Source organism: Saccopteryx bilineata, chromosome 5 (assembly GCF_036850765.1).
Source record: "Saccopteryx bilineata isolate mSacBil1 chromosome 5, mSacBil1_pri_phased_curated, whole genome shotgun sequence".
NCBI lineage: Eukaryota > Metazoa > Chordata > Mammalia > Chiroptera > Emballonuridae > Saccopteryx > Saccopteryx bilineata.
In genome coordinates, this window is record NC_089494.1 from 182,131,759 (window position 1) to 182,158,090 (window position 26,332).

At 37.6% G+C, this 26,332-nt stretch overlaps 1 protein-coding gene across 1 annotated transcript; it reads left to right on the plus strand.

Annotated features, from left to right (window-relative positions):
* The first annotated feature begins 246 nt into the window (after positions 1 to 246).
* On the plus strand, positions 247 to 22,468 carry ADH1C (alcohol dehydrogenase 1C (class I), gamma polypeptide). Its single transcript, XM_066233186.1, has 9 exons — positions 247 to 333; positions 3,304 to 3,405; positions 7,849 to 7,987; positions 10,587 to 10,674; positions 10,773 to 10,992; positions 13,749 to 14,009; positions 18,431 to 18,566; positions 19,435 to 19,573; positions 22,207 to 22,468. Exons 1-9 carry the CDS (start codon positions 316 to 318, stop codon positions 22,229 to 22,231), a joined length of 1,128 nt encoding a protein of 375 aa, XP_066089283.1. The 5' UTR covers positions 247 to 315; the 3' UTR covers positions 22,232 to 22,468.
* The last annotated feature ends 3,864 nt before the right edge of the window (positions 22,469 to 26,332 follow it).

Genomic DNA, 26,332 nt, shown 5'->3' on the forward strand with positions numbered 1-26,332 from the left:
CTATAAAATCCAGGGAGATTAAAATTTATGTGTAGGGAAATATTTAACCAAAGAAATCTTACTGTTATCTGTAATTGACATATTGCAAACAAAGTCAAAGTTTGAGTGCTGGGTCAGTGCCCTTTTTTTTTTTTTTAATTTGATATGGTTAGAAAATAAACTGATGGGTGTGGCTTAACAACCACAGATCACATGCGTGGAACTGGGCATTACTCAAGCAAATAAAAAATCTGTGCAACATACCTGATTTATGTACTCAAGCAGGAAAGAGTCTGCAAGAATTCGTCAGTCTTCTGGCCTGCAGAGACAAGAAACATGAGCACAGTAGGAAAAGTAAGCAGTTGTTTTTTCTTTTTACTTTTAAAAATATATCCTTATTATATAATACACAAAGAAATATTGCTTTTAATGAATAATTTAAAATTTATATCTAAATTAAAAACAATACATACTGAAATATAACATAGAATATATGCCTCATTATGCAATGGTTATTGAACTATAATTGAGATAGGCTGTTCCTAACTATCTTTAACAAGAATGTATAACATTTGTATCTATTAAAGTCTTTATTTCCTATGTTAAGCAAATCATGAGTAATTTGAAAATCTAAAGTTAGAAATATTTTTAATTAAGAATTTGTTTTTATATTAAGAAACCATAACTTAAATCTTATTCTTTGTAATCATTTTTTTAAATAAATACCAGAGGAAAGTTAAATCTGACAAAAGTTCTACTGTTCTCAAAGCATTAGAGTCATCAAGGTTAAGCAAGCCAACATTAACATGAAAATTCTAATTTAAAAGAGTCCTATTTGGCTTAATTCAGGAAATTTTAATAGAAATCCTATGAAGCAATATCATCACAGTTACAGAGAAATGCAGGTGGTCATTCAATAAAGTAAATTTATATTGTTTAAGTGCTAAATTCCAAAAGTGCAACTGTCTTCAGTACATTTGCTATGTTAAGAGCAGACCACACACTCTACTATAACTCCATTTAAAGATCCTGAGGTTTCTACATACACTGTGTTACATACATATCAGGCCTATATATTGATAACATCAGTTGAAAAGCTCAAGGATAGCCAATTGTCAGTATTATCATTTCAACTCTCTTTATTTTCATTTATTACTGATTAGTATTCCAAGTGAAAAATAGTTAGAAAAAATGAAAATTAAATTTGTCAAAACTCAGCTTGAAAAAAAATGATTTCAGAGAGCAAAAGGGTAAACCAAATGGAAACATGAAAATAGTAAATGATAAACAATCAATCTTTCCCCCTCCAGTGAAATATCAATAGCTTTCAACTTTGTGGTAACACTTCATTTATGATTACTCTTTCTGCATTATATGTTCCTCAAAAGCTAAATGGCAATCATAATAATATCTACTTCATAAGAGAGTTGTTAAGAATTTAATAAATTAACATTCCTTAGCACATAGGATAGTGCCTGGTACATAGAAATAATTCAATAAATGTTAGCCATTGCTATTGTTATTGTTGTTGTTATTTAAACTTTGGTTAATCTTTTACTACCATGGAATGGTGAAAAGATAAACTTGGATTGATCTTAACTCTCTGGGTAGCCAACTTTGTGACTTTGTGAAAATTAATCAGTTACTGAGTCAATTGAGATACAACTTTGTTATCTGTAAAATAGATCAATAAATTAATAATACTTCCCTGTGGGATGTAAAGATCAAGCATGTAACTTATTCAGCACAGGCCACAGTGAGCCTTCCCATTATATAAACATCTGATAATCAGGACCTATGTACTATTAGTGTATTATTTCTAAGTACTCTCATATTTATTGTGACATTGACCATAACAAACATTTAAGAAAATGAAAATAATTGGCATATTAATAATGACTATAAATTATAAAAAATAATTAATTTCAATTTAACTTTTCATCATATTTACAATTATGAATTATAAATTCATAATTAAAATTATTACAGAATAGTTTGTCTAGAAAAAACTCTTAAATGCATAAGATTTGTAACAATGAAGACAAGTTTTATATTACATTCTCAAGTACTAAAAATATGTATTCAACTTTAATTTTGAAGAACATCTATGGGTAAGCTATACTAGATAAAAAGCCAAACACACAGTTATCCCATTTTTAAATATGTATTTGTATATGTGTGTGTGGGGGTGTGGGTGTGGGTGTGGGTGTGTAGCTGTAACCTCTGCCATTTTTGGCTCACATCTAATTTGGAAAGAATAGCTACACATAAATTAGTTAAAATAAACGAGCTGCCAAAGCTCATTTTTAAATGCATGATGCAAACAAGCAGGACACAGAAATAGTGGGACAGAAAATCAAAGGAAGACAAATAGAGAAAAAGATTCATCCTATGCAGGGAAGCATGTATTGACCATTTTAATTTAAGTAGAGAATTGAGTGAGAAAACAGTAGATTTTATGTGAATGGACAGTGAATCTGTCAACAAAATAAACTATGATTTAAAACTTCATGTACAAGCCAGAGTTGTGGGTAAACCACCAATTTCAGGAACACATTAGAAAATATCAGGAAAAAACCAACCCTTGGAAAACAAAAACAAAAACCTAAAGGTGGCCTAAAAGAACATACTCCATTTTATTTCAATGTCTCATAGTTAATTCTATTTCTCTGTCCTTAGGTTATTGCTTTATATACTTTTAAAGAAGGTATTTTTATCCTCTTTGCAAATCAGAAGCTGTTCATTTCTTTATAACATTTGTTAGGTTCCAGACAAGAGGCTAGAGCTACGATTTTCAACCTTTTTCATCTCTTGGCACATATAAACTAATTATTATAATTCTGCAGCACACTAAAAAATATATTTTTTGCTGATCTGACCAAAAACTAGGTATAATTTTGATTGGTTTATACAACAAATAATAATAATAGTAATTACCCACCCTTTCTGCTCCAAAGTACTTTTAAAAAATCAGGTGCCTATATTTGTATATAAGGATTTCTAGTACCAAGAATTAACCAACCTTATTAAGCGAGATGACCAATAAGATGGAACTCTATTATATGACCACTGTATTTATGATTCTAGACCAAGCATTCAAACCAGAGGGCTATTGTGGTGTTGGCTGTTTTCATATTTTTATTTGACAATCTAAGGGAAAATAGGTTAGTGCCCCTGACTAAACAGTCAGGTATTGCATGACTTAAAAATGGAACACTGGTTGAAAATTGCTGGGGTAGATGTTGCACATAAAATGATGAAAGTCATAATCTCTGATTTCAAAAGTGGGAAAATACAGGTATCGTCTTTCTGTTCAATTTCCAGGTAATAAAATGCAAAGCAGCTGTGCTATGGGAGATCAAGAAACCCTTTTCCATTGAGGAAGTGGAAGTAGCGCCCCCTAAGGCAAATGAAGTGCGGATAAAGGTGAAACATTTTTTTCACTTTTATTTAATTTTAAGTTTAAAAAATTCAGAGAATAATGCAAATGAAAATAACCAGAAATTTGTTAAGAGGTGTTTTTTTAATATGATAATCCAAACAGTGGAACTACATTTCTTCTCAAGGAAAGATATAAATACAAATTGTTAAATTTTTTAAAAAGAACAAAAAGTAAATAAAGTACAATCATAATGTTGGCCTAAATAAAGGAGTAAACTGAGTCACGCTCAAAATGGTCAAAAGGTAAATTAACTCAAGAATAACCAAGGAATTACAATTTGGAACATGCAAATTGTAGCAAGCTACAGGTCAGTCCCTTGAGGGTTCAGGGTAGACTATACTTACTGGCGGAAAATCTGAAGAAGAAAGAGTTCAGTTATAGTCTATTAAAATGTATTTTTTATGATGGTATCTTTTATTTTTATATAATGCTCCTTTTTTGTCTTAGTTAATTAGTTTGGGCCTTGAATTTTACTTAATCTGATGATAATATTGCAGCCATATATTCTCTTGTTTTTAATTAAAATTATTTTTCATCTTTAAAATAAACAAACAGAAAAAATGGAGAAAAGCTTTGAAAATTCTCAGTGGAGACAAAACCAATTCAGTAAAACAAACAAAGCTCAGTTCAGTTTATGCTGTGGCATCAATCCCACCTGGGTCATTTTTGTTCTTGTCTCTGAAACCACAAGCAAAATTTCCCAAGGTTGATATGAGGCAACCCCTGACCAAAGCTTTATCATTTAGGAAAATTCCAATATTATCAGTTTTCTATAAATCAGGTATTTACAGGAAATCAGTCTCTTAGTCCTTGTGTTTTGTTTTCTTGATGAGAGGGGCATAAGATTTTCCATTTTATATCCTCCAGTTCCATTTTATTTTTTTCCAGTTCTATTTTAGATAGAAATCCTTTCATACTAATAAAATAGGAATGGATGTATTCATACAGAAAAAAATGTGCAAAGGAATACAGATATCAAGATTTCAAAATCAAATTAAAAGCAATCCTTTTAAGATCAGGAACAAGACAGGGGTGCCCTCTTTCTCTACTTTTATTCAACATAGTTCTAGAAGTCCTAGCCACAGCAATCAGACAAGAAGAAGGAATAAAAACCATCCAAGTTGGAAAAGAAGAAGCAAAACTATTACCTGACCAGGCGGTGGTGCAGTGAATATAGTGGTGGACTGGGATTCAGAGGACCCAGGTTCAAAACCCCAACGTTGCCAGCTTGAGCACAGGCTCATCCAGCTTGAGCACGGGCTTACCAGCTTGAGCACAGGGTCACCAGCTTGAGTGTGGGATCATAGACATGACCCCATGGTTGCTGGCTTGAAGCCCAAGGTCACTGGCTTGAGCCCAAGGTCACTGGCTTGAGCAAGGGGTCACTCACTCTGCTGCATCCCCCTCCCACCCTCCCCTGGTCAGGGCACATATGAGAAAGCAATCAGTGAACAAGTAAGGAGACTAAGGAGCCGCAATGAAGAATTAATACTTCTCATCTTCCTGCCTGTCTGCCCCATTTGTTTCTCTCTCTGTCTCTCTCTGTCTCTGTCACACAAAAAAAGAAGCAAAACTGTCATTATTTGCTGATGACATGATACTGTACATAGAAAACCATAGGGTTTCAATAAAAAAACTACTGGACCTGATAAATGAATTTGGCAAAGTGGCCAGATATAAAATTAATATTAAGAAGTCAGTAGCATTTTTATACACCAACAATAAACTGTCAGAAAGAGAAACTAAGGAAACAACTTCCTTCACTACTGTAACAAAATGAATAAATAAATAAATAAATAAAGTACCTAGGAGTAAATTTAACCAAGGAAGTTAAAGACTTGTACTAAGAAAATTATAAAATATTGAAAAAAGAAATCAAGGAAGATACTGTACAAACAAGTAGAAGCATATACCATGTTCAAGGATAGGAAGAATTAACATCATTAAAATGCCCATACTACCCAAAGAAATCTATAGATTCAATGAAATTCCTCTTAAAATGCCAATGATATACTTCACAGATCTAAAGCAAATATTTCAAACATTTATATGGAACCAAAAATAAACACAAATAGCCTCAGCAATCTTGAAAATAATGAACAAAGTAGGAGGTATCACACTTCCTGATATCAACTTATACTACAAGGCCATTATAATCAAAACAGCTTGGTACTGGCATAAGAATAGGCATACAGATCAATGGAACAGAACAGGAAATCCAGAAATAAATCCATGTCTTTATGGTCAATTGATATTTGACAAAGGAGGCAAGAATTGGGAAAATTGAAAAGGTACATGCAAAAATATGAAACTAGACCAACAACTTAAACCATTCATAAAAGTAAACTCAAAATGAATAAAAGACTTAAATGTAAGTTGTGAAACCATAAAAATATTGAAAAAAAAACATAGGCAGTAAACTCTCCAATATCTCAAATATTTTTGCCTATATATCTCCACAGGCAAGTGAAATAAAGGACAAAATAAACAATGGGACTATATCAAACTAAAAAGCTTTTGCATAGCAAAAGACACCATTAACTAAATAGAAAGACAACCCACTCAATGGAAGAACATATTTGCTGATACATCTGATAAAGGGTTAAAAACCAAAACTTATAAAGGACTACTAAAACTTCACACCAGGAAGGCAAACAACCCAATTAAAAATGGGCAAAGGACCTGAACAGACACTTCTCCAAGGAGGACATGCAGATGGCCAATAGGCATATGAAAAAATGAACAATGTCACTAATTATTGGAGAAATGCAAATTAAAACCACAATGAGATATCACCTCATACCTGTCATAATGGCGCTCATTAACAAATCAACAAGCAGCAAGTGCTGGTGAGCCTGTGGAGAAAAGGGAACTGTCCTGCATTGCTGGTGGGAACGCAGACTTGTACAGCCACTGTGGAAAACAGTATTGCGTTTCTTCAAAAAATTAAAAATGGGATTGCCTTTTGAACCTAGCTATCCCACTTCTAGGAATAAATATTAAGAATCCAAAAACACTTATTCAAAAGAAGATATGCACCCCATGTTTATTACAGCATTGTTTACAGTGGCCAAGGTCTGGAAACAGCCCGAGTTTCCAACAGTGGACGAGTGGACAAAAGAGCTGTGGTACATTTACACAATATACTACACAGCTGTGAAAAAAAGGAAATCTTACCTTTTGTGACAGTGTGGATGGCCCTGGAGATTATTATGCTAAGTGAAATAAGCCAGGCAGAAAAAGACAAATATCATATGATCTCACTTATATGAGGAATCTAATGAACATGGTGAACTGAGGAATGGTGTAGAGGCAGAGGCAGGGTCACAGGGAGCAGAGGGACAGCTGTCGGAAGGGGGATTAAGGGAAAGGATCAGAGAAGGTGAAGAAATTAGCCAAATTATATATACAGTTGTCCCTTGCCATATCACAGTTCACTTTTCACGGTCTCACTGTGTCACGGATTTTTTCTAATTTTGTATCACAGATTTTTCGCTGTATTGCGGAATTTTTTGCTATATAGGTATTTTTATATTTTTATTACTTTAATTATTTTTGCAGTAAAATAAGCATGTTTGGCCTAAAGTATTGAAAACAATATAAAAAATATTAATTAAAACATCATCATTCAAGTTATAATATATTCATCAGTGAGTACCCATATAGAATTTTACATGTTATCAAAATTATGTAGGTTTAAAAATGTAGAAAGTGTTTAAGAGCATAGGGAGTGTTTATAAGAGAGTGTGAGAAAGGTTAATAACAGTGTGGGAAAGGTTTATAAAGCCTTAAAATATATGTAAATAATAAAATTAGTATAAGGTCGCTACTTCATGGATTTTCGCCTGTCGCAGGGGGTTCTGGAACCTAACCCCCACGGTAGACGAAGGATTACTGTATATAACACATAGATACGTATAATATAACAGGACTTCAAATCCCAAAGGGGATTGGGGGAGGAAGAAAAGGGGAGGGAGCAATGAGGGACACATTGTTGGGAGTGGAGGGTGTTATATTTAGTGGGATACTTGAATTCATGTTAACACAATAGATTTTAAAAATCAGTAAACAAAAAACTTCAAAATCAGATAGCATTATATAGTGGGTTTAACTGACTTAGTTTTCTTGGTGCTAATCTGCAGTTTCTGCTTTTATGAAAAAGGATGCATTCCTGTCTATTACATACAACTCATTAAATATTTGAGAAACGTTATTATGAATTGCTTAAGGCAGGAAAGGAACATATAGGAGGGTTTTAAACAGTAATCTTAGAGACAAATGGAATCTTTCATATTTGGGAAAATTAGGGATAATTAGCAAAACATTTGAAAACTCTTTAAAAGTACAACTTCAGGAAATTGGGCAGGTTAAATTCATCTGAGGGCCATAATTTTTTCTGAAACTAATTATGTCTCTTTACCCTGCAGATGGTGGCCACAGGAGTCTGTCGGTCAGATGACCATGTGATTAGTGGAAGCCTAGTCACACCTCTTCCTGTGATCCTAGGTCATGAGGCAGCCGGCATTGTGGAGAGCATTGGAGAAGGGGTGACTACAGTAAAACCAGGTACAGAATTCACAAGACTGTACCTCTGTTCAGGACCCCAGGATCATCCAGCCTGAATGATGAAACTGAAGCAATGGGAGATGAAAGACCTTGCCAAAAGCTGTGGCAGAGCTAGGACTTGAACAGAAGTCTCTTTATTTTCTGCCCAGCTACCTGCCTAGGCATGTATGCATTCATACCTTGTGCATTCTCTCCTTCAGCAAGTACTTCTTGCATACCTACTAGATGTCGGGCACCAGGTTAGATCCTGGGGACAAAAGAGAGTCAGAGGAGACCCCACTGCCTGACAGAGGTCATAATTAAATAACTTCCATTTTAGTGTTGCTAAGCACTGTCTTCTCTCAGGTCCAAAAAGAGCTATGAATGGGACATGGGGAAAAAACAAGTCCATGTCCTCAGCCTATAGATCAGCATATGTAAACTGTTCTGTGCTGACTTCATAGGCTGGGGACCCTGAGGCTCTGACTGAATCAACACGATCTCCTCTTACATGGGAAGTGGAATCCATTCACTGCTTTTCTCCTCCAGTATGGCCTCTTTTCTTGAACACAGAATGAATGAAACAGACTACAATAGTTAGAAGAGAAGGAGAGTCCTAGCAGAAGGCACCATGCTGTAAACAACATCTATATTATTACATTTAACCTTGGCAAAATGTGATGTTACAAAGTACTAGTTTATCTTTAATATTTAGTTTGTCTTAAATAATATAGATAAATGTTTTTAGAGGTAAACACTGAATAAATACAAAATGTTCATGTCATAATCTCCATATAAAGTTCATTCATTAAATGTTATAGCCCAACCATTTTTATGGGTTTTGTTGATAGGTAGAATAGATAAAAATAAAAATTATATTTAATTCTTAAAAAATTACTTTAGCCAATAGATTCAGCTTTCCTCATTACCAACTACTTAACCTGTGGACAGAAAAACATTAAAATATAAATGGTCTAGTTTGAGTTTCAGCTCTTAGTATTTCCTTTAGCTAGCAATAAATTAATAATAAATGACACCCTTATTTTTCACCCAAGCTCCCTCCCCCATAGCAGGAAAAAGAAATAATTCACAAATTAAATTATCAGGTAAAAGCATTTGAAAATCAGTTCTCATCTTAAAAGAAAATGCCTACTGCCCTGGCCGGTTGGCTCAGCGGTAGAGCGTCGGCCTAGCGTGCGGAGGACCCGGGTTCGATTCCCGGCCAGGGCACACAGGAGAAGCGCCCATTTGCTTCTCCACCCCTCCGCCACGCCTTCCTCTCTGTCTCTCTCTTCTCCTCCCGCAGCCAAGGCTCCATTGGAGCAAAGATGCCCCGGGCGCTGGGGATGGCTCTGTGGCCTCTGCCTCAGGCGCTAGAGTGGCTCTGGTCGCAACATGGCGACGCCCAGGATGGGCACAGCATCACCCCCTGGTGAACAGAGCGTTGCCCCATGGTGGGCGTGCCGGGTGGATCCCGGTCGAGCGCATGCGGGAGTCTGTCTGACTGTCTCTCCCTGTTTCCAGCTTCAGAAAAATGCAAAAAAAAAAAAAAAAAAAAAAAAAGAAAGATAATGCCTACTCATTGTTGACAGTTGAGATTTTCAAAGGAATTTCTCGAATTCATTTTTGTCTCATTTTTGTTGCTTCTTCTTTTAAAACAAACCTAAAATTTAAAAAATAGGCACTGGTCCTGGCTGGTTGGCTCAGTGGTAGAGCATCAGCCCAGCGTGTGAAAGTCTTGGGTTTAATTCCCGGGCAGAGCATACAGGAGAAGTGTCCATCTGCTTCTCCACCCTTCACCTTCTCCTTTCTCTCTGTCTTTCTCTTCCTCTCCCGCAGCCAAGGCTTCATTGGAGCAGAGTTGACCTGGTCACTGAGGATGGCTCCATGGCCTCTGCCTCAGGTGCTAGAATGGATCCAGTTGCCACAGAGCAATGGCCCAGATGGGCAGAGCATCGCCCCATAGTGGGTATGCTGGGTGGATACCTGTTGGGTGCATGCAGGAGTCTATCTCTCTGCCTCCCCACTTTTCACTTCAGAAAAATTCAAATACAAATACAAATAATAATAATGATAATAATAATAATAAAAGAAATAGACACTCATTTTATGGTAAAAATAAGTAGTCACTTTGAAAAGCCAAGAAATAGTTGTCAAAATTCAAAATTTTACTGTATCCCAAACTATTACAAAATACTGGATATCTCCAATATCTTGTGAAATGATGGCAGCCTCTCAAAACTAAAATTTATACATACTTCCAGTGAGAATACTTAAGGTTTAATTATTAAAGGTTAAATGAAATAATTATTAAAGGTTAAACACACCAAGAGAAAGGACATGGAGTAAAAGATAAGTATTAATGCAGTGAAAATACTTTAAAATCCATGTTGTTTCCCATATTTCATTTCCTTTTTGGCAATCTTCAAGCACATATAAACCCAAACCAAAAACAATGCTGTCAGCCAATAATCAATGACATTGTGGTAAATGGATCCTCTTTCTTAGAGACTATTGAACAACAACCAAATGACTCTAATACATATCCGTAAGCTTTAGGTCCTTGCTCTATTAATTTCTGGGTAGAAATATAATAAGAATTTGCTTTATCTCCCTCCAGGTGATAAAGTCATCCCACTCTTTACTCCCCAGTGTAGAAATTGCAATGTTTGTAAACACCCTGAAGGCAACTTCTGCTTGAAAAGCGAGTAAGTTTCCAATATTCTCTTTGCACAGCCTATTAATTTGCATGTCGGTTATGCTCCTATCTCATGCCCTTGTGTGTCTGTGTGTTTGCACTGGCTAGTCTGCACTTCTCTCGGGGGACCTTGCAAGATGGTACCACCAGGTTCACCTGCAGAGGGAAGCCCATCCATCACTTCCTTGGCACAAGCACCTTCTCCCAGTACACAGTGGTGGATGAAATCTCAGTGGCCAAGATTGATGCAGCCTCACCCCTGGAGAAAGTCTGTCTCATTGGCTGTGGATTCACTACTGGTTACGGGTCTGCAGTCAAAGTTGGCAAGGTGGGAATGACAATGGATGATAAAACCAGTTGCATTCAGACTATCAGAAACAAAAAAGAAAGCAATTTCTCACAGGAAACAGAGATCATTCTTTATTAGTTTACTGGTAGCTTTCCCCCCTGTGACCACAATAACATTGGTATACTCCATAGAATTTAGGGTATCAATTATAAGCAGAAAATGTACTAAAAAAAAGTATCTGTTTATAACAAGTGAAAAAGCTATTAACAATTAGTGAAGAAAAAGTAAAGATGCCATTTTCAATCTTTATTTTTCTATATATAGTAGATAGATAATTGATGATAGATAGATGGTAGGTAGGTAGATAGATAGATGATAGATAGATAGATAGATAGATAGATAGATAGATAGATAGATAGAAGAAAAAGGAAGGAAGGAAGGAAGGAAGGAAGGAAGGAAGGAAGGAAGGAAGGAAGGAAGGAAGGAAGGAAGGAAAAAAGGAAGGAAGGAAGGAAGGAAGGAAGGAAGGAAGGAAGGAAGGAAGGAAGGAAGGAAGGAAGGGGAAGGAAAAGGAAGGAAGGAAGGAAAAGGAAGGAAAAGAAAAGAAAAGAAAGACTAAATTTTAGATATGGGGTCTCATTTAGTCATTTATTCTATGGAGAGTCAGCACAAACAAGCAGCAGGCACCGTAGGTTCTGCTAGGTTCTGAGGCAGCAAAAATAAATGAAATGAAAGTGTTGTCTTTGAGGAGCATCTAGTCCATGGATCCTCCCTCTATTCCTGGAATTAAGATCATCAGTAGGTTCCAAAGCCTCGCCTGATACACCTCCCGAGCAAGCATCACCAACATACCAGCCCTGTGGATCCCTGTGAGGACAGCAGTGAAGCTTCAGTGATGCAATGTGCATTTATTCTACTCATTAGGGCATTTCACTGCTGCACCTCCTCCCCTGCCGTGAACACACACACACACACACACACACACACACACACACACACACACACACACCTCAGTGGTGGTGGATTTGAAGGAGAAATTCTTTAAAGGCCCCTCTTTCCAAAAGGTTGGAAATTTAGTACGCCCAGATGCATAAAGCTATTTGCCCAAAATCTTACGGCTGCAACTAGCATGTCTTTCTCAAAACTTCTGCTAAATCTTCAACTAAAATATACAATTACCTGCATTTTAAAATCACAATTATAAGCCCCATATTTTCCTAAGTAAAAACTGATGTTGTACCCCAGAAAGTGACTGATTACTTGGGACAGAAGGAACCTTTTACACATACTGAAGGCTGACTCTTACAGCACAGTAGGTATATTCAACAGTCCTTAGCCAATTTCAACAACTGAGAGGATGTATTCTTTAACAATTTTCACAAATTCCTGTGTGACTCAAGCACTAAAGCCCTTGTGCAATTGCATCATCTATCTGTTTGACAGGTGTTCTAACTGAGCCTACCCACAGAGCAGAAAACAAAGGCACTCATGATAATGTATAAATTACATCCATTATCAAAATGTAGACCAACTTTTTAATGCATTATTGTTTATTACTGTATTTTTAAAAGCAAGGATAAAGACTGACTAAGATCACATTGGTCTCAAGCTGTATTATCTTAAAGTTTTCAGTTAAATTTTCCCTGTTGTTAGTTTGGCTTTGAGCAGAGAAAAACTGCTTCTCTGCCTCACAGCTAATTTCTGGTCTCATTATACTGGTCATAACTACTGAGAATTAATAAACCAAGGAGTTAAACATTTAGGGTTTGATTAGATTATATTTTGGTCTCCTGGAGTAAACTTTTCCACTTATTTCATTCCTCCAAAATTGCTGTTGTGTATGTGCATTTTGCTGAAGCCTGTCAATGGATTCCAGCCTCTAGATTCTCTTCAGGATGGGAGTCATTGGCATCTAGAGCTCAGAGATCAGCCAGTTGACTAGCTCCCAGCATGGGTTTCCCAGTAGAGTCACCTGGGAACTGGGTCCCACCTGCAGAGATTCTGATGTAATTGATCATGGGCATTGAGAGATTTTAAAGCTCTCCAGGTGACACTGTCTGTAAAAGTTTGAGAACCATGGATCTAGACCAAACCCCTCAATTTAAACATAAACCAACTGAAGCCAAAAGAAGTTTTGGGGGCTTTTAAAATTTTATTTTATTTATTTACTTTATTAAGTGAGAGGCAGAGACTGACTCCCACATGTGCGCTGACCAGGATCCACCTGCAAGCCCCCACCAGGCAACACTCTGCCCCTCTGGGCTGCTGCTCTGTTGCTCAGAAACAGAACTATTTTAGCACCTGAAGCAGGCCATGGAGCCATCTTCAGTTCCTGAGGCCAACTTTGCTCAAACCATTCGAGCCATGGCTGTGGTAAGGGAAGAGAAAGAGAGAGAGAGAGAGAGAGAGAGAGAGAGAGAGAGAGAGAGAGAGAAGAAGAAGAACAAGAAGAAGAAGAAGAAGAAGAAGAAGAAGAAGAAGAAGAAGAAGAAGAAGAAGAAGAAGAAGAAGAAGAATAGTAGTAGTAGTAGTAGTAGTAGTAGTAGTAGTAGTAGTAGAGAAGTGGATGGTTGCTTCTCCTGTGTGCCCTGACCAGGAATCAAACCCAGGACTTCCACACACCAGGCTGACACTTTACCACTGAACCAATCTGCCAAAGCCCAAAAGAGGTTTTAATAGCAAATTGGACATGAGTCTCAATATTTCTGATAACGGATAAGGCATGACACTTTATACAGCTTAGGTTTTTTCCAGCAATCATTACTTAATCCAATTTTGCATTTCCTGAAACACAGGTAACCCCAGGCTCCACCTGTGCAGTGTTTGGCCTTGGAGGAGTCGGCCTGTCTGTTATCATAGGCTGTAAAGCAGCTGGAGCTGCCAGGATCATTGGGGTGGACATCAACAAAGCCAAATTTGAGAAGGCAAAGGAATTGGGAGCCACTGAGTGCATCAGCCCACAGGACTTCAAGAAACCCATCGAGGAGGTGCTGCAGGAAATGAGCGGCGGAGGTGTGGATTTTTCATTTGAAGTCATTGGTCGGCTTGACACCATGGTATGTACTATGAAATGCCTCGAAATACATGTTTCTGCATTCTGGAGTATGTTTTTAGACAGTAGAATATAAGTATTATATGTACAGAATATTGCAAAACTATGAATGATTTTCCATCTCCTATTAGACATCTGGATTGTTTACTATTTTAAGAAATGCTTTATTCCACCAGCTAAGCAAACCTATTTTAAGTAATACTTCCCAATTAGAGAGAGAAGAAGGGTTTTTTTATTGATCCATTTTAAATTTACTTTGTTAGTTTTTAGTTAAAAAATAAAAACTCTAGTAAATTCTGTTCTCAAATTGGCATTTTATTTTCTAATTTTTCCTCACAATTTTTAACAAAATGGTTTAATACATTTTATATGTTTTAATGAACTCCATTTTTTCATAAATCATAATTTGGTCAAAATAAATTATAAGCAATTTAAAGCAAGTATAATTTTATTAATGTAAAATGTGCTCCATTTTACCACAACACACAGAATAGTGTCTGGCACATATATTAAGTCCCCAAATTAATGCATTTGACTGAAAACTTTAAAAAGTCAACAGATTTTTTTCACCAAAAAAATTTAAGAGGTACATATAAATATGAATTACATGAGAGAATACATGTAAAACACTTAGCACAGTGTCAAGTGGTAAACACGTCATAAATGTTAGTGTTGATAGGAAATACTGTTTCCAACATTCCAGCGCTTACATCATCTCTACAACATACATAATATTACTTTCAAATAATTACCAACATTATCAATTACCATGGGGAAGACATCTCCAACTATATTTCTTCTAGTTCCTCATTATTACTTTATTTCAAAACACCAAATGTCGTACTCCAAAATTAAATGACTAATTATTATATATTGCTGGGGGATCCTGAACAATTTTTCTACTACATACATGTTTAAAACTCTCGACTGGATGGGGGAAGGCTTTCTTTTGATGTTCTAGAATATAATGGGTATAGTTTAAAGTAAAATAATATACATTTGGGGGAGGTAAAAGCACATTTAAAATACATTCATTTCAGTCCAACAGGTGCGTTAAAAAGTGTTCACCATCATTAATCATCAGGGCAATGTAAATAAAAACTCACCACTCCTATTAGGATGGCTGCTATCAAAAGGTCAAGAAATGGTGTTAGCAAGACTGTGGAGAAATGACAACTCGTGTACTGTTAGTGGGAATGTAAATTCGTTCAACCATTATGAAAAGCAGTGTAAAGTTTCCTTAAAAAATTAAAAAATAGAACTACCATATGATCTAGCAATCCTACTTCTAGCAATTTCCATATATACAAAGGAAATAAAATCTTTACCTTGAATAGATATCTGCACTCCTATGTTTACCTCAGCATTATTCACAACACCTTAGATGTGGAAACAACCTAAGTGTCTGTCAACTGATGCATGAATAAAGAAATTATGATATGTATATAATGGAATATTTTTTAGCCATAAAAAAGAGAAAATCTTGCCATTTGCAACAACATAAATCTAGGGGACAGTATGCTAAGCAAAATAAGCCAGGCACAAACGGACAAATACTTTATGATCTCCCTTCTATGTAAATATAATAAGTTGAAGTCTTAGAATCATTGAATACAATGGTGGTTGCCAGGGCTGGTGTTTGGTTAGGAAGTGGAGAGATATTGGTAAAGAGTACTCACTTTCAGTTATGAGTAAATTCTGAGGATCTAATGTACAATATGATGATTATAGTCAATAATACTGTATACTATACTTCAAATTTGCTAAGGGAATAGATCTTCATTGTTCTCACCACAAAAAGAAAATATATAGTAGCCATCTGGGTGAATGGATGTGTTAGCTTGATTTAGGTAATTATTATATATTGCATATGTATATTAAATCATTACATTATATACCCTTAAAAATAACATTTTTTTTTACTTTTTTTTTTTATAATTTTATTTTTTTAATGGGGTGACATCAATAAATCAGGATACATATATTCAAAGATAACAAGTCCAGGTTATCTTGTCATTCAATTATGTTGCATACCCACCACCCAAAGTCAGATTGTCCTCTGTCACCTTCTATCTTGTTTTCTTTGTGCCCCTCCCCACCCCCTATCCCTCTCCCATTCCCCCCTCCCCCCCGTAACCACCACACTCTTATCAATGTCTCTTAGTTTCACTATTATGTCCCACCTACGTATGGAATAATACAGTTCCTGTTTTTTTCTGATTTACTTATTTCGCTTCGTATCATGTTATCAAGATCCCACCATTTTGCTGTAAGTGTTCCGATGTCATCATTTCTTATGGCTGAGTAGTATTCCATAGTGTATATGTGCCACATCTTCTTTATCCAGTCATCTATTGATGGGCTTTTTGGTTGTTTCCATGTCCTGGCCACTGTGAACAATGCTGCAATAAACATGGGGCTGCATGTGTCTTTACGTATCAATGTTTCTGAGGTTTTGGGGATATATACCCAGTAGAGGGATTGCTGGGTCATAAGGTAGTTCTATTTGCAGTTTTTTGAGGAACCACCATACTTTCTTCCATAATGGTTGTACTACTTTACATTCCCACCAACAGTGGATGAGGGTTCCTTTTTCTCCACAGCCTCTCCAACATTTGCTATTACCTGACTTGCTAATAACAGCTAATCGAACAGATGTGAGGTGGTATCTCATTGCCGTTTTGATTTACATTTCTCTAATAGCTAAAGAAGATGAGCATCTTTTCATATATCTGTTGGCCATTTGTATTTCTTCCTGGGAGGAGTGTCTATTCATATCCTCTTCCCATTTTTTATTGGATTGTTTGTTGTTGAGTTTTATGAGTTCTTTGTATATTTTGGATATTAGGCCCTTATCTGAGCTGTTGTTTGAAAATATCATTTCCCATTTAGTTGGCTTTCTGTTTATTTTGTTATCAGTTTCTCTTGCTGAGCAAAAACTTCTTAGTCTGATGTAGTCCCATTCATTAATTTTTGCCTTCACTTCTCTTGCCTGTGGAGTCAAATTCATAAAATGCTCTTTAAAACCCAGGTCCATGAGTTGAGTACCTATGTCTTCTTCTATGTACTTAATTGTTTCAGGTCTTATGTTTAGATCTTTGATCCATTTTGAGTTAATTTTTGTACATGGGGAGAGACTATAGTCCAGTTTCATTCTTTTGCATGTGGCTTTCCAGTTTTCCCAGCACCATTTATTGAAGAGGCTTTCTTTTCTCCATTGTGTGTTGTTGGCCCCTTTATCAAAAATTATTTGACTATATATATGTGGTTTTATTTCTGGACTTTCTATTCTGTTCCATTGGTCTGAGTGTCTATTTTTCTGCCAATACCATGCTGTTTTGATTGTCGTGGCCCTATAATAGAGTTTGAAGTCAGGTATTGTTATGCCCCCAGCTTCATTCTTTTAAAAATAACATTTTAAAACTGAAATATAGACAATGTGTATTTGGTGATTATAACCTCAACAAAGCTAGAAAAAATATAGAAATTAGAAAAAGTGTCCATTTTAGAATGCAAGCAACCATTAAAAAAGGGAGACCATCAAATGAACAAGAGACAAATTATGATGAAGTAATTGACCTATCTTGTTCACCATCAAAACACTTGGTTTGAAATACTAAGTTAAAAATATTTATTTAACAAACTAATAAAAACTGAGTTAACCGCCCTGGCCGGTTGGCTCAGCGGTAGAGCGTCGGCCTAGCGTGCGGAGGACCCGGGTTTGATTCCCGGCCAGGGCACACAGGAGAGGCGCCCATTTGCCTCTCCACCCCTCCGCTGCGCTTTCCTCTCTGTCTCTCTCTTCCCCTCCTGCAGCCAAGGCTCCATTGGAGCAAAGATGCCCCGGGCGCTGGGGATGGCTCTGTGGCCTCTGCCTCAGGCGCTGGAGTGGCTCTGGTCACATCCATGGTGACGCCCAGGATGGGCAGAGCATCGCCCCCTGGTGGGCAGAGCTTCGCCCCTGGTGGGCGTGCCGGGTGGATCCCGGTCGGGCGCATGCGGGAGTCTGTCTGACTGTCTCTCCCTGTTTCCAGCTTCAGAAAAAAAAAAAAAAAAAAACTTAGTTAACCAAGTCGTAGAGAGTCATGTGATGACAAAACGTTACTTTTATTTGAGAAATCAGATAAAATCAGACATAGATATGTTTCTGATAATGTTTGCCTCTTCATTACTTTATAAGAAATAATCAAGTGTACACAAGTTAATGAACTTTTTTTTTGTCTCATTCAAAAAATATTTTCTGAGCATTTCCTAAAGCCATAGTGCTGTCCTAAGCATGGTGGGAAATGAAGAAGCCAAAGACACAATTTCTTCAATTCACACATTCATGATCTAGCTGAATCAATATTGCATGATGCCGTGTATCATGAGTGACGGCTATCAGAAAATTCACTTTAATGGTAACAAATATGTATTTTATTCCAGATGGCTGCCTTGTCATGCTGTCAAGGGGCATATGGTGTAAGTGTCATTGTAGGAGTACCTCCTGATTCCCAAAATCTCTCCTTGAACCCCATGTTGCTATTGGGTGGCCGTACCTGGAAAGGAGCAATTTTTGGTGGTATGTATTCAGGCTCAAGGGCTGAATTTTTATTGACCTCAGAATTTCTTCCCTTTATCAAGTGCCAAGACCAGGTTTTAAAAAGCAATATCGTTAAAAATAAATTAAAGTTTTTTGAATCTATAAGTTCCAAATTAACTAGCTAGGAACTAATGCACAAGATAGACTTTTCTGGTGTCCCATAAACTAGGGTCTTTCAACATCACTTCTTTTTATGCATATGATTGTACAAGGTATTGCGTATACCTAGTAGGACCCAGGAAATCCATAGCAATAATTCATGTCTGCTCTCATACCCAAATTTAGGTAGTTGTGCAATTTGCTCCCTGACCTTGGAAATAACCATCCATACTATAATTTCTCTGTGAGAGCTAATAAGTAACTAAGAACCCTAGTTTATCTAAGCAGATTTTTTTCAATAATAATAAAAAAAAAAGTCCTGACAGATTGGCTCAGTGGATAGAGCTTCAGCCCGGCATGTGGACTTCCCCAGTTCAATCCCTGGTCAGGGCACACATGAGAAGCGACCATCTACTTCTCTTCCTTCCCTCTTCTCCTTCTCTCTCTCTTCCCCCCTTCCAGCCAGCAGCTCAGTTGGTTTGAGCAATGGTCCCAGATGGAGGTTGCTGGGTGGATCACTGTTGGGGCACATGTGGGAGACTGTCTCTCTGTCTCCCCTTCTCTCCTTTAAAAAAATGTCTACCCACTGTAAGAGGATATTGAAACAATCTCTTACTGACCTCAGTAATGGTAGTCAGTCTGAATACTAAATAGTAGTAGAATATTCATTTTAATTTTATTTAGAAAGTCTTCTCTCTATTTATCTTACCTCTAGCTGCATCTAACAATGATGTCATTTTCTTTTCAGGCTTCAAGAGTAGAGATTCTGTCCCCAAACTTGTGGCTGATTTTATGGCCAAGAAGTTCCCACTGGATCCATTAATAACACATGTTTTACCTTTTGAAAAAATAAATGAAGCATTTGACCTGCTTCGCTCTGGAAAGAGGTATTTTAAGTTTCCTTTTATAGTAAGGGTTTGGCTAACAAAGGAAAAAAGGTGAAAATATGAGAAAAACATTGGAGTGGCTTGGTTTTTCACTTCTAATTTTGCTTGTAGAACAGTTAAAATCAAATTCAGAGAAGCTGTTGCTTTGCATTTCCCATTCTGCTGAAGTAAAATTACATGTGGGGGTTTCAGTGAATCTAAATAATCAAAGCCACTCATCTTTATTTACAAGAGAACACTCACCGCTACAAAGAAAAAGAATCAGAGTCACAGTCATAATCATAACATGGAATCACTACAGCCTTTCCTGACCACCTGAAAAGGTTGACCGTTAATGGCTGTAAATTTTTTTTTAATAAATTTTTATTAATGGTAATGGGATGACATTAATAAATCAGGGTACATATATTCAAAGAAAACATGTCTAGGTTATTTTGTCATTAAATTATGTTGCATACCCCTCGCCCAAAGTCAGTTGTCCTCCGCCACCCTCTATCTAGTTCTCTGTGCCCCTCCCCCTCCCCCTAACTCTCTCCCTCCCTCCCTCCCATGTCCTCCCTCCCCCACCCCTGGTAACCACCACACTCTTGTCCATGTCTCTTAGTCTCGTTTTTATGTTCCACCAATGTATGGAATCATGTAGTTCTTGTTTTTTTCTGATTTACTTATTTCACTCCTTATAATGTTATCAAGATCCCACCATTTTGCTGTAAATGATCTGATGTCATCATTTCTTATGGCTGAGTAGTATTCTATAGTGTATATGTGCCACATCTTCTTTATCCAGTCTTCTATTGAAGGGCTTTTTGGTTGTTTCCATGTCTTGGCCACTGTGAACAGTGCTGCAATGAACATGGGGCTACATGTGTCTTCACGTATCAATGTTTCTGAGGTTTTGGGGTATATACCCAGTAGAGGGATTGCTGGGTCATAAGGTAGTTCTATTTGCAGTTTTTTGAGGAACCACCATACTTTCCTCCATAATGGTTGTACTACTTTACAGTCCCACCAACAGTGAATGAGGGTTCCTTTTTCTCCACAGCCTCTCCAACATTTGCTATTACCCGTCTTGTTGATAATAGCTAATCTAACAGGGGTGAGGTGGTATCTCATTGTAGTTTTGATTTGCATTTCTCTAATAACTAATGAAGCTGAGCATCTTTTCATATATCTGTTGGCCATTTGTATCTCTTCCTGGGAGAAGTGTCTGTTCATGTCCTCTTCCCATTTTTTTATTGGATTGTTTGTTTGTTTGTTGTTGAGTTTTATGAGTTCTTTGTAAATTTTGGATATTAGGCCCTTATCTGAGCTGTTGTTTGAAAATATCATTTCCCATTTAGTTGGCTGTCTGTTTATTTTGATATCAGTTTCTCTTGCTGAGCAAAAACTTCTTAGTCTGATGTAGTCCCATTCATTTATCTTTGCCTTCACTTCTCTTGAATGGCTGTAAATTTAAATTATAGATTGGAGGAGGTGAAACTACTTTGGAATTTTTTTCTATACAGATATCATTATTATTTCTTTAAAAATACTGCCTGTCATTATTTTTCAGTTTACAAAGAAATAAAAATGGTTGTTAAAGGGAATGCTACTTTAAATGTTTTAAGTCTTACATTTTCTTCAAACCTTAGAAGAATAATCCAATTTTATTTCCTACTCCTACCATTTAACTTTTCAACCACCTAAAAAATAGTCATTTTCACATATAGATGAGGCACAACACTGATTATCTCTTTTTACAGAGATAATCTAAGAATTTTTACAGGTTCTTTTTACTTTATTTACATTATCCTTCAGTTTCTAAATTATCTTTTTTTAATTGATTTAAATTTATTGTGTTTACATAGATTCAAGTGTCCTACCGAACTAGATATGTAGTTTTTAAAGGCATGAAGGCATTTTTTTAATAAAAGTATCCATTAGAAGATGGTTTTTAGAAAGAATGTGAGTTCCAGTGTAAACGATACATTTCTCATCTTCCCAAGAATGGAGTCTCTCTAAATACAAATCTACTTCTAAGGCTCCTTAAGCATTGCTTTATCAGAGCTCCATTAAACCTTCAACATGGTCTTCACTGTTACATCATTCCTTCCTTCAGGTATCTTATAATTTGTGCAATTTTGTATCTGGTTTTACTCCCAATACTTCACACTAGATGTGTGACCTAGAGCAAGTTACAAATCTCTCTACATCTCAGTACTTTTAATCTCTAAAATGGAAATAACATTACAACCTACCTCAGAACATTGAGTTTAAATGATAAAATGAATAAGAAGCATCTATGGGGTATGTGACAAAGCAAGAACTTATTACCCATTGTTTTGAATTCATTATTTTGCCAGGCATGTAAGCTTTCAAAAATGAATTTTTGAGGGTGCTAATACATAATAAAGACTAAATGACAGTCGTGTCCAGGATGTTATGTTTGAGTTTAAGTTTGGAGAAAACACAAGACCGAACACTGAAAAGGTGAACTGCTCTCCTGCTCTCTGACTTGAATGCATAGGGATGGGAATGGAGTGGCTGAAACACACAGCTGTTTTCTGAGACACAGCAAATGCTCCTTGATTTCTCACATGGAAAAGTGTGAATTACCTAAACATTAAAACAATATCTTTCATTTTCTGTTTCAGTATTCGTACGGTCCTGACATTTTGAGATCATACAAATGCCACTTGTAGCAGTCGTCTGGCTCCTTCATCATCTGGCACATCAGGCAAACATCAATAATTCTGTTCTTCAGAGATGTTATCAATAATTTAGACATGGGAGCTTTTCCGAGAAACAAAAATTGATATGAAATCATTTTTAGGCAAATCTTTAAAATGCAAGTGAAAATGAAGTGAAACATCAGCTGAGAAACTGAGCAATAAACATTCCTTCTTAATCACTCTACTCATGTTGAATTGTGTCATCATTCCCATTGAGGAAAAGTATTTCTTTTGACTTTTTGCACATTTTGTATCTTTGCCACCCTTAGTCACTGAAGCCAGTGAAAAAGGTTTTTATTATACTTGACCCCAAAATACACATGATGGGCTTTTGTGCTTGAAGTCTTCTGCTTCTGCCTCTACTTCCACTATTTCTATTTTTTTTATAAAATGTACCAAAGCCTAAGATAAAAAATATGTCTTGAAAAGGATACACTCAGACTTTTGAATGAAAAAGTTTCAGAATGTCTAAATGCAGGCAATTCCTTAGAGAAATGTCAAACAAACATTTTTATATGATGCCGGGAAGTGTATTTATTGCTTTTATATTCTGTGTACTGAATATATAATTATTCTTTTAAATAAAAATAGTTTCATGTTTCCTGTAATAAATGTGAGGTCCAGATATTAAATGTGAAAAGTGAACCATTCCTGAAAACATATTTTAAAAAATCTAGGATGACGTCAGAGTAATGGTGGGAGAGGAAGCGATACTGATAAATCTCCCCCAAAACTCAACAAGATCTTCAACCAGAAACAGAAAAACCTATCCTTGGAGCCTCCAGATGTTTCACAATACACCCGAAGGTATGATTGAGCAAAAAATTGGCTAAATATATAACCAAACCCTGAAGGAAATATGGAGTAAGAAATGCTCCACCTTCCTCACTAACCTAAACAGGGCGGCTTTCACTGGAAACTGAGAATATAGAAATTAAGGCGGGAAAAGGGGGTAAATAGATCCAGGCCGCGGTACAAACGGCCGAACCAGGCTGTGGCACGGAGATCCAAGCCGAGGAAAAACTATTCCTGTGACAACCCCGGGCAATACAGCTAATACTCGCGCCAAACCCAAACAAAGACAGACAAGCGGGGCAGCCATTTTACCCGATCTCCTGGTCGGCGCGCGCAGATAGTGGGGAAGAGATTCCTTCCAAAGCCCCGGAGTGTGCGCCCGTGTTGTCCCACAGAGAGGCAGAGTCAGAGGCATTTGTGTGGGCCGAAAGTGGAATCTCCGGGCCGCCCCAGCGCCCTGAGGGAGCCACGCACGGGTAGGGAGCGAGAACTAATTCCAACGCTGGAACTTTTCCGTGCGGGAGGGGGTTTCACTCAGAGGGTGAAGCCGCTGGTCTGATATCCTGGTCTGCGCATGCAGATAGTGAGCAAGAGATTCCTCCGAGTGCCATGGCAGTGCCTGCCCGTGTTATCCCACAGAGGGGCAGAGTCAGGGACCTTTGTGTGGGCCAAAAGCAGAATCTCGGGCCGCCCCAGCGCCCTGAGGGAGCCTCGCATGGGAAGGGAGCTAGAACTAATTCCAATGCTGGAACTTGTCCGTACGGGAGGGGTTTCACTCAGAGGGTGAGGCCGCTGGCCTGATATCCTGATTGGCGCGCACGGAGAGTGGGCAAGAGACTCCTCCCAGCACCTCAGGAGTGGGAGACCATGTTATCCCACAGAGGGGCAAAGTCAGGGGCCTTTGTGTGGGCCGAAAGCGGAATCTCAGGCCACCCCAGCGCCTTGAAAAAGCCGCACATGGGGACAGAGCGAGAACCAATTCCAACGCTGGAACTTTTCAGTGCAGGCAGGGGGATTCACTCAGAGGGCGAGACTTCCGGCCTGACATCTTGGTCTGCATGCGCAGATAGTGAGCGAGAGTTTCCTCCAAGCGCCCCGGGAGTGGGTGCCCACCCGTGTTACCGGACACAGTGGCAGAGCCAGAGGTCTTTGAGTGGGCAAAAGCCCTGGCTGATTATGCTAGCGGCTCTGACTGACTGAGCCTTACCCAGAGCCCTGTGCTGAGTGGGAATAGAGTGAGGAGTGGCCAGCTCTTTGAGCCTCTTACTATCCAAGCAGAGGCAGCAGCAACCCCATAGCTGGACTATCAAGCTACTAATTGAGGAACAAAAGACTAGGAGAAAGGCTCCAGGAACATGGACTCTCTCACTGTCGGAGCCTATAAATGCTAATGAGCCTCGACTGCCAACGTGACTAAAGCACAATACATGACATCGCCATAGAGACTTATCAACTGCAAATCTCTACAAAAGCGTGCCAAAGGGGCAGAACCCGGGGTACAGAGTCACCGACCAGGAAGAGGAAGAGAAGGTGACGGAAGACAATCTGACTTTGGGTGATGGGTATGCAACATATTTGAACGACAAGATAACCTGGACATGTTATCTTTGAATATATGTATCCTGATTTATTGATGTCGCCCCATTAAAAAAATAAAATTATTAAACAATAAAAAAAAAGCTTGGTACATATATACTATGGAATACTACTCAGCCATAAGAAATGATGACATCGAATCATTTACAATAACATGGATGGACCTTGATAACATTATATGGAGTGAAATAACTAAATCAGAAAAAAACTAAGAACTATATGAATCTATACATAGATGGGACATAAAAATGAGACTCGGAGACATGGACAAGAATGTGATGGTAATGGGGGTGGGGTGGGAGCAATAGGGAGGGAAGGAGAGAGAGGGGGTTGGGGTAGGGCAAGGGCACAAATAAAACCAGATTGAAGGTTACGAAGACAATTTGACTTTGGGTGAGGGGTATACAGCATAATCAAATGTCAAAATAATCTAGAGATGTTTTCTCTCAACATATGTACCCTGATTTATCAATGTCACTGCATTAAATTTAATTTAAAAAAAAAGATTGCTGAGGTTAAAAATATATATATATATATATATACATGCTTAAATGTAAAAATAAACCTGTATTTTTAAAACCCAAAATAACCTGACCTGTGGTGGCACAGTGGATAAAGCGTCGACCTGGAAATGCTGAGGTTGCTGGTTTTAAACCCTGGGCTTGCCTGGTCAAGGCACATATGGGAGTTGATGCTTCCAGCTCCTCCCCCCATCTCTCTCTCCTCTCTCTCTTTGTCTCTCTCTCTCTCCTCTCTAAAATAAATAAATAAAAATAAAAAATAAAAAAAGAATGTCTGTTTCTGAATAATTTACTATGTTTAAAAAAAATTAAAAAAATTAAAACCCAAAATAAAAATATATATATATAAATTTTAAAAAATGACATTTAAAAGAAAAAAGGAAAAAAGAGAAAAAGGATTAAAAAAAAAGAATTCAGTTTTGAGAGGTTATGTTTTTTTCCAATAAGTGTCACTATACTACAAGTTTTAGCTCTGTAAAATTCCTGGGTTATCCTCACTGAGGTGTAGCTATCACAATGATGTAGGCAGGGCTGCAGTCACATTGGTGGGTAAGACATGTTGTGAGGGTTTTATGGCTTTAGCTATGGCAATCTCAGGCCTCCAAAAATTCCTACCCATGTCTCAACAGACCAGGGGACCAAATGTAGGACTCCTCTGTTCTTCAGGAGAGAGTATCTGTGGAGAGTAGGTTGTGGGATCTGTCCCTGCCAATCTCTGTACCAACAAGGTGAGAGAGGTGGGATATGGGAAGCTGGGAGACTGCACTTTGGTTTTCTCTGTCTCTGCACTGAGTGTGGGCTGCAGGAAGTCTGTGGAAACACTGGCCATGACTTCTATTCCTGCCTCTGCCCCTCAATTACACTGCTTCTCTCTGCAGAATGAAATGCAGTTACTCCAAGCTTTCTTCTTTGCATACCCAGCAAACATACCTCAGACAGCCTGAGCTTTCTTCTCCCTGTAGTCCTGGGAGAGAGAGAGAGAGAGAGAGAGAGAGAGAGAGAACAGTCACTCCTTGCTTCTCTCCCAAGTGACAGTGGGTGCATTTTATCTTCTGCTCCCTGTCGTAACCCTTCGCACCTTTAGACCATTTGGTGCACAGATCAGCTAGGGTTCCTTCACTGTGTTATAGTTGTTC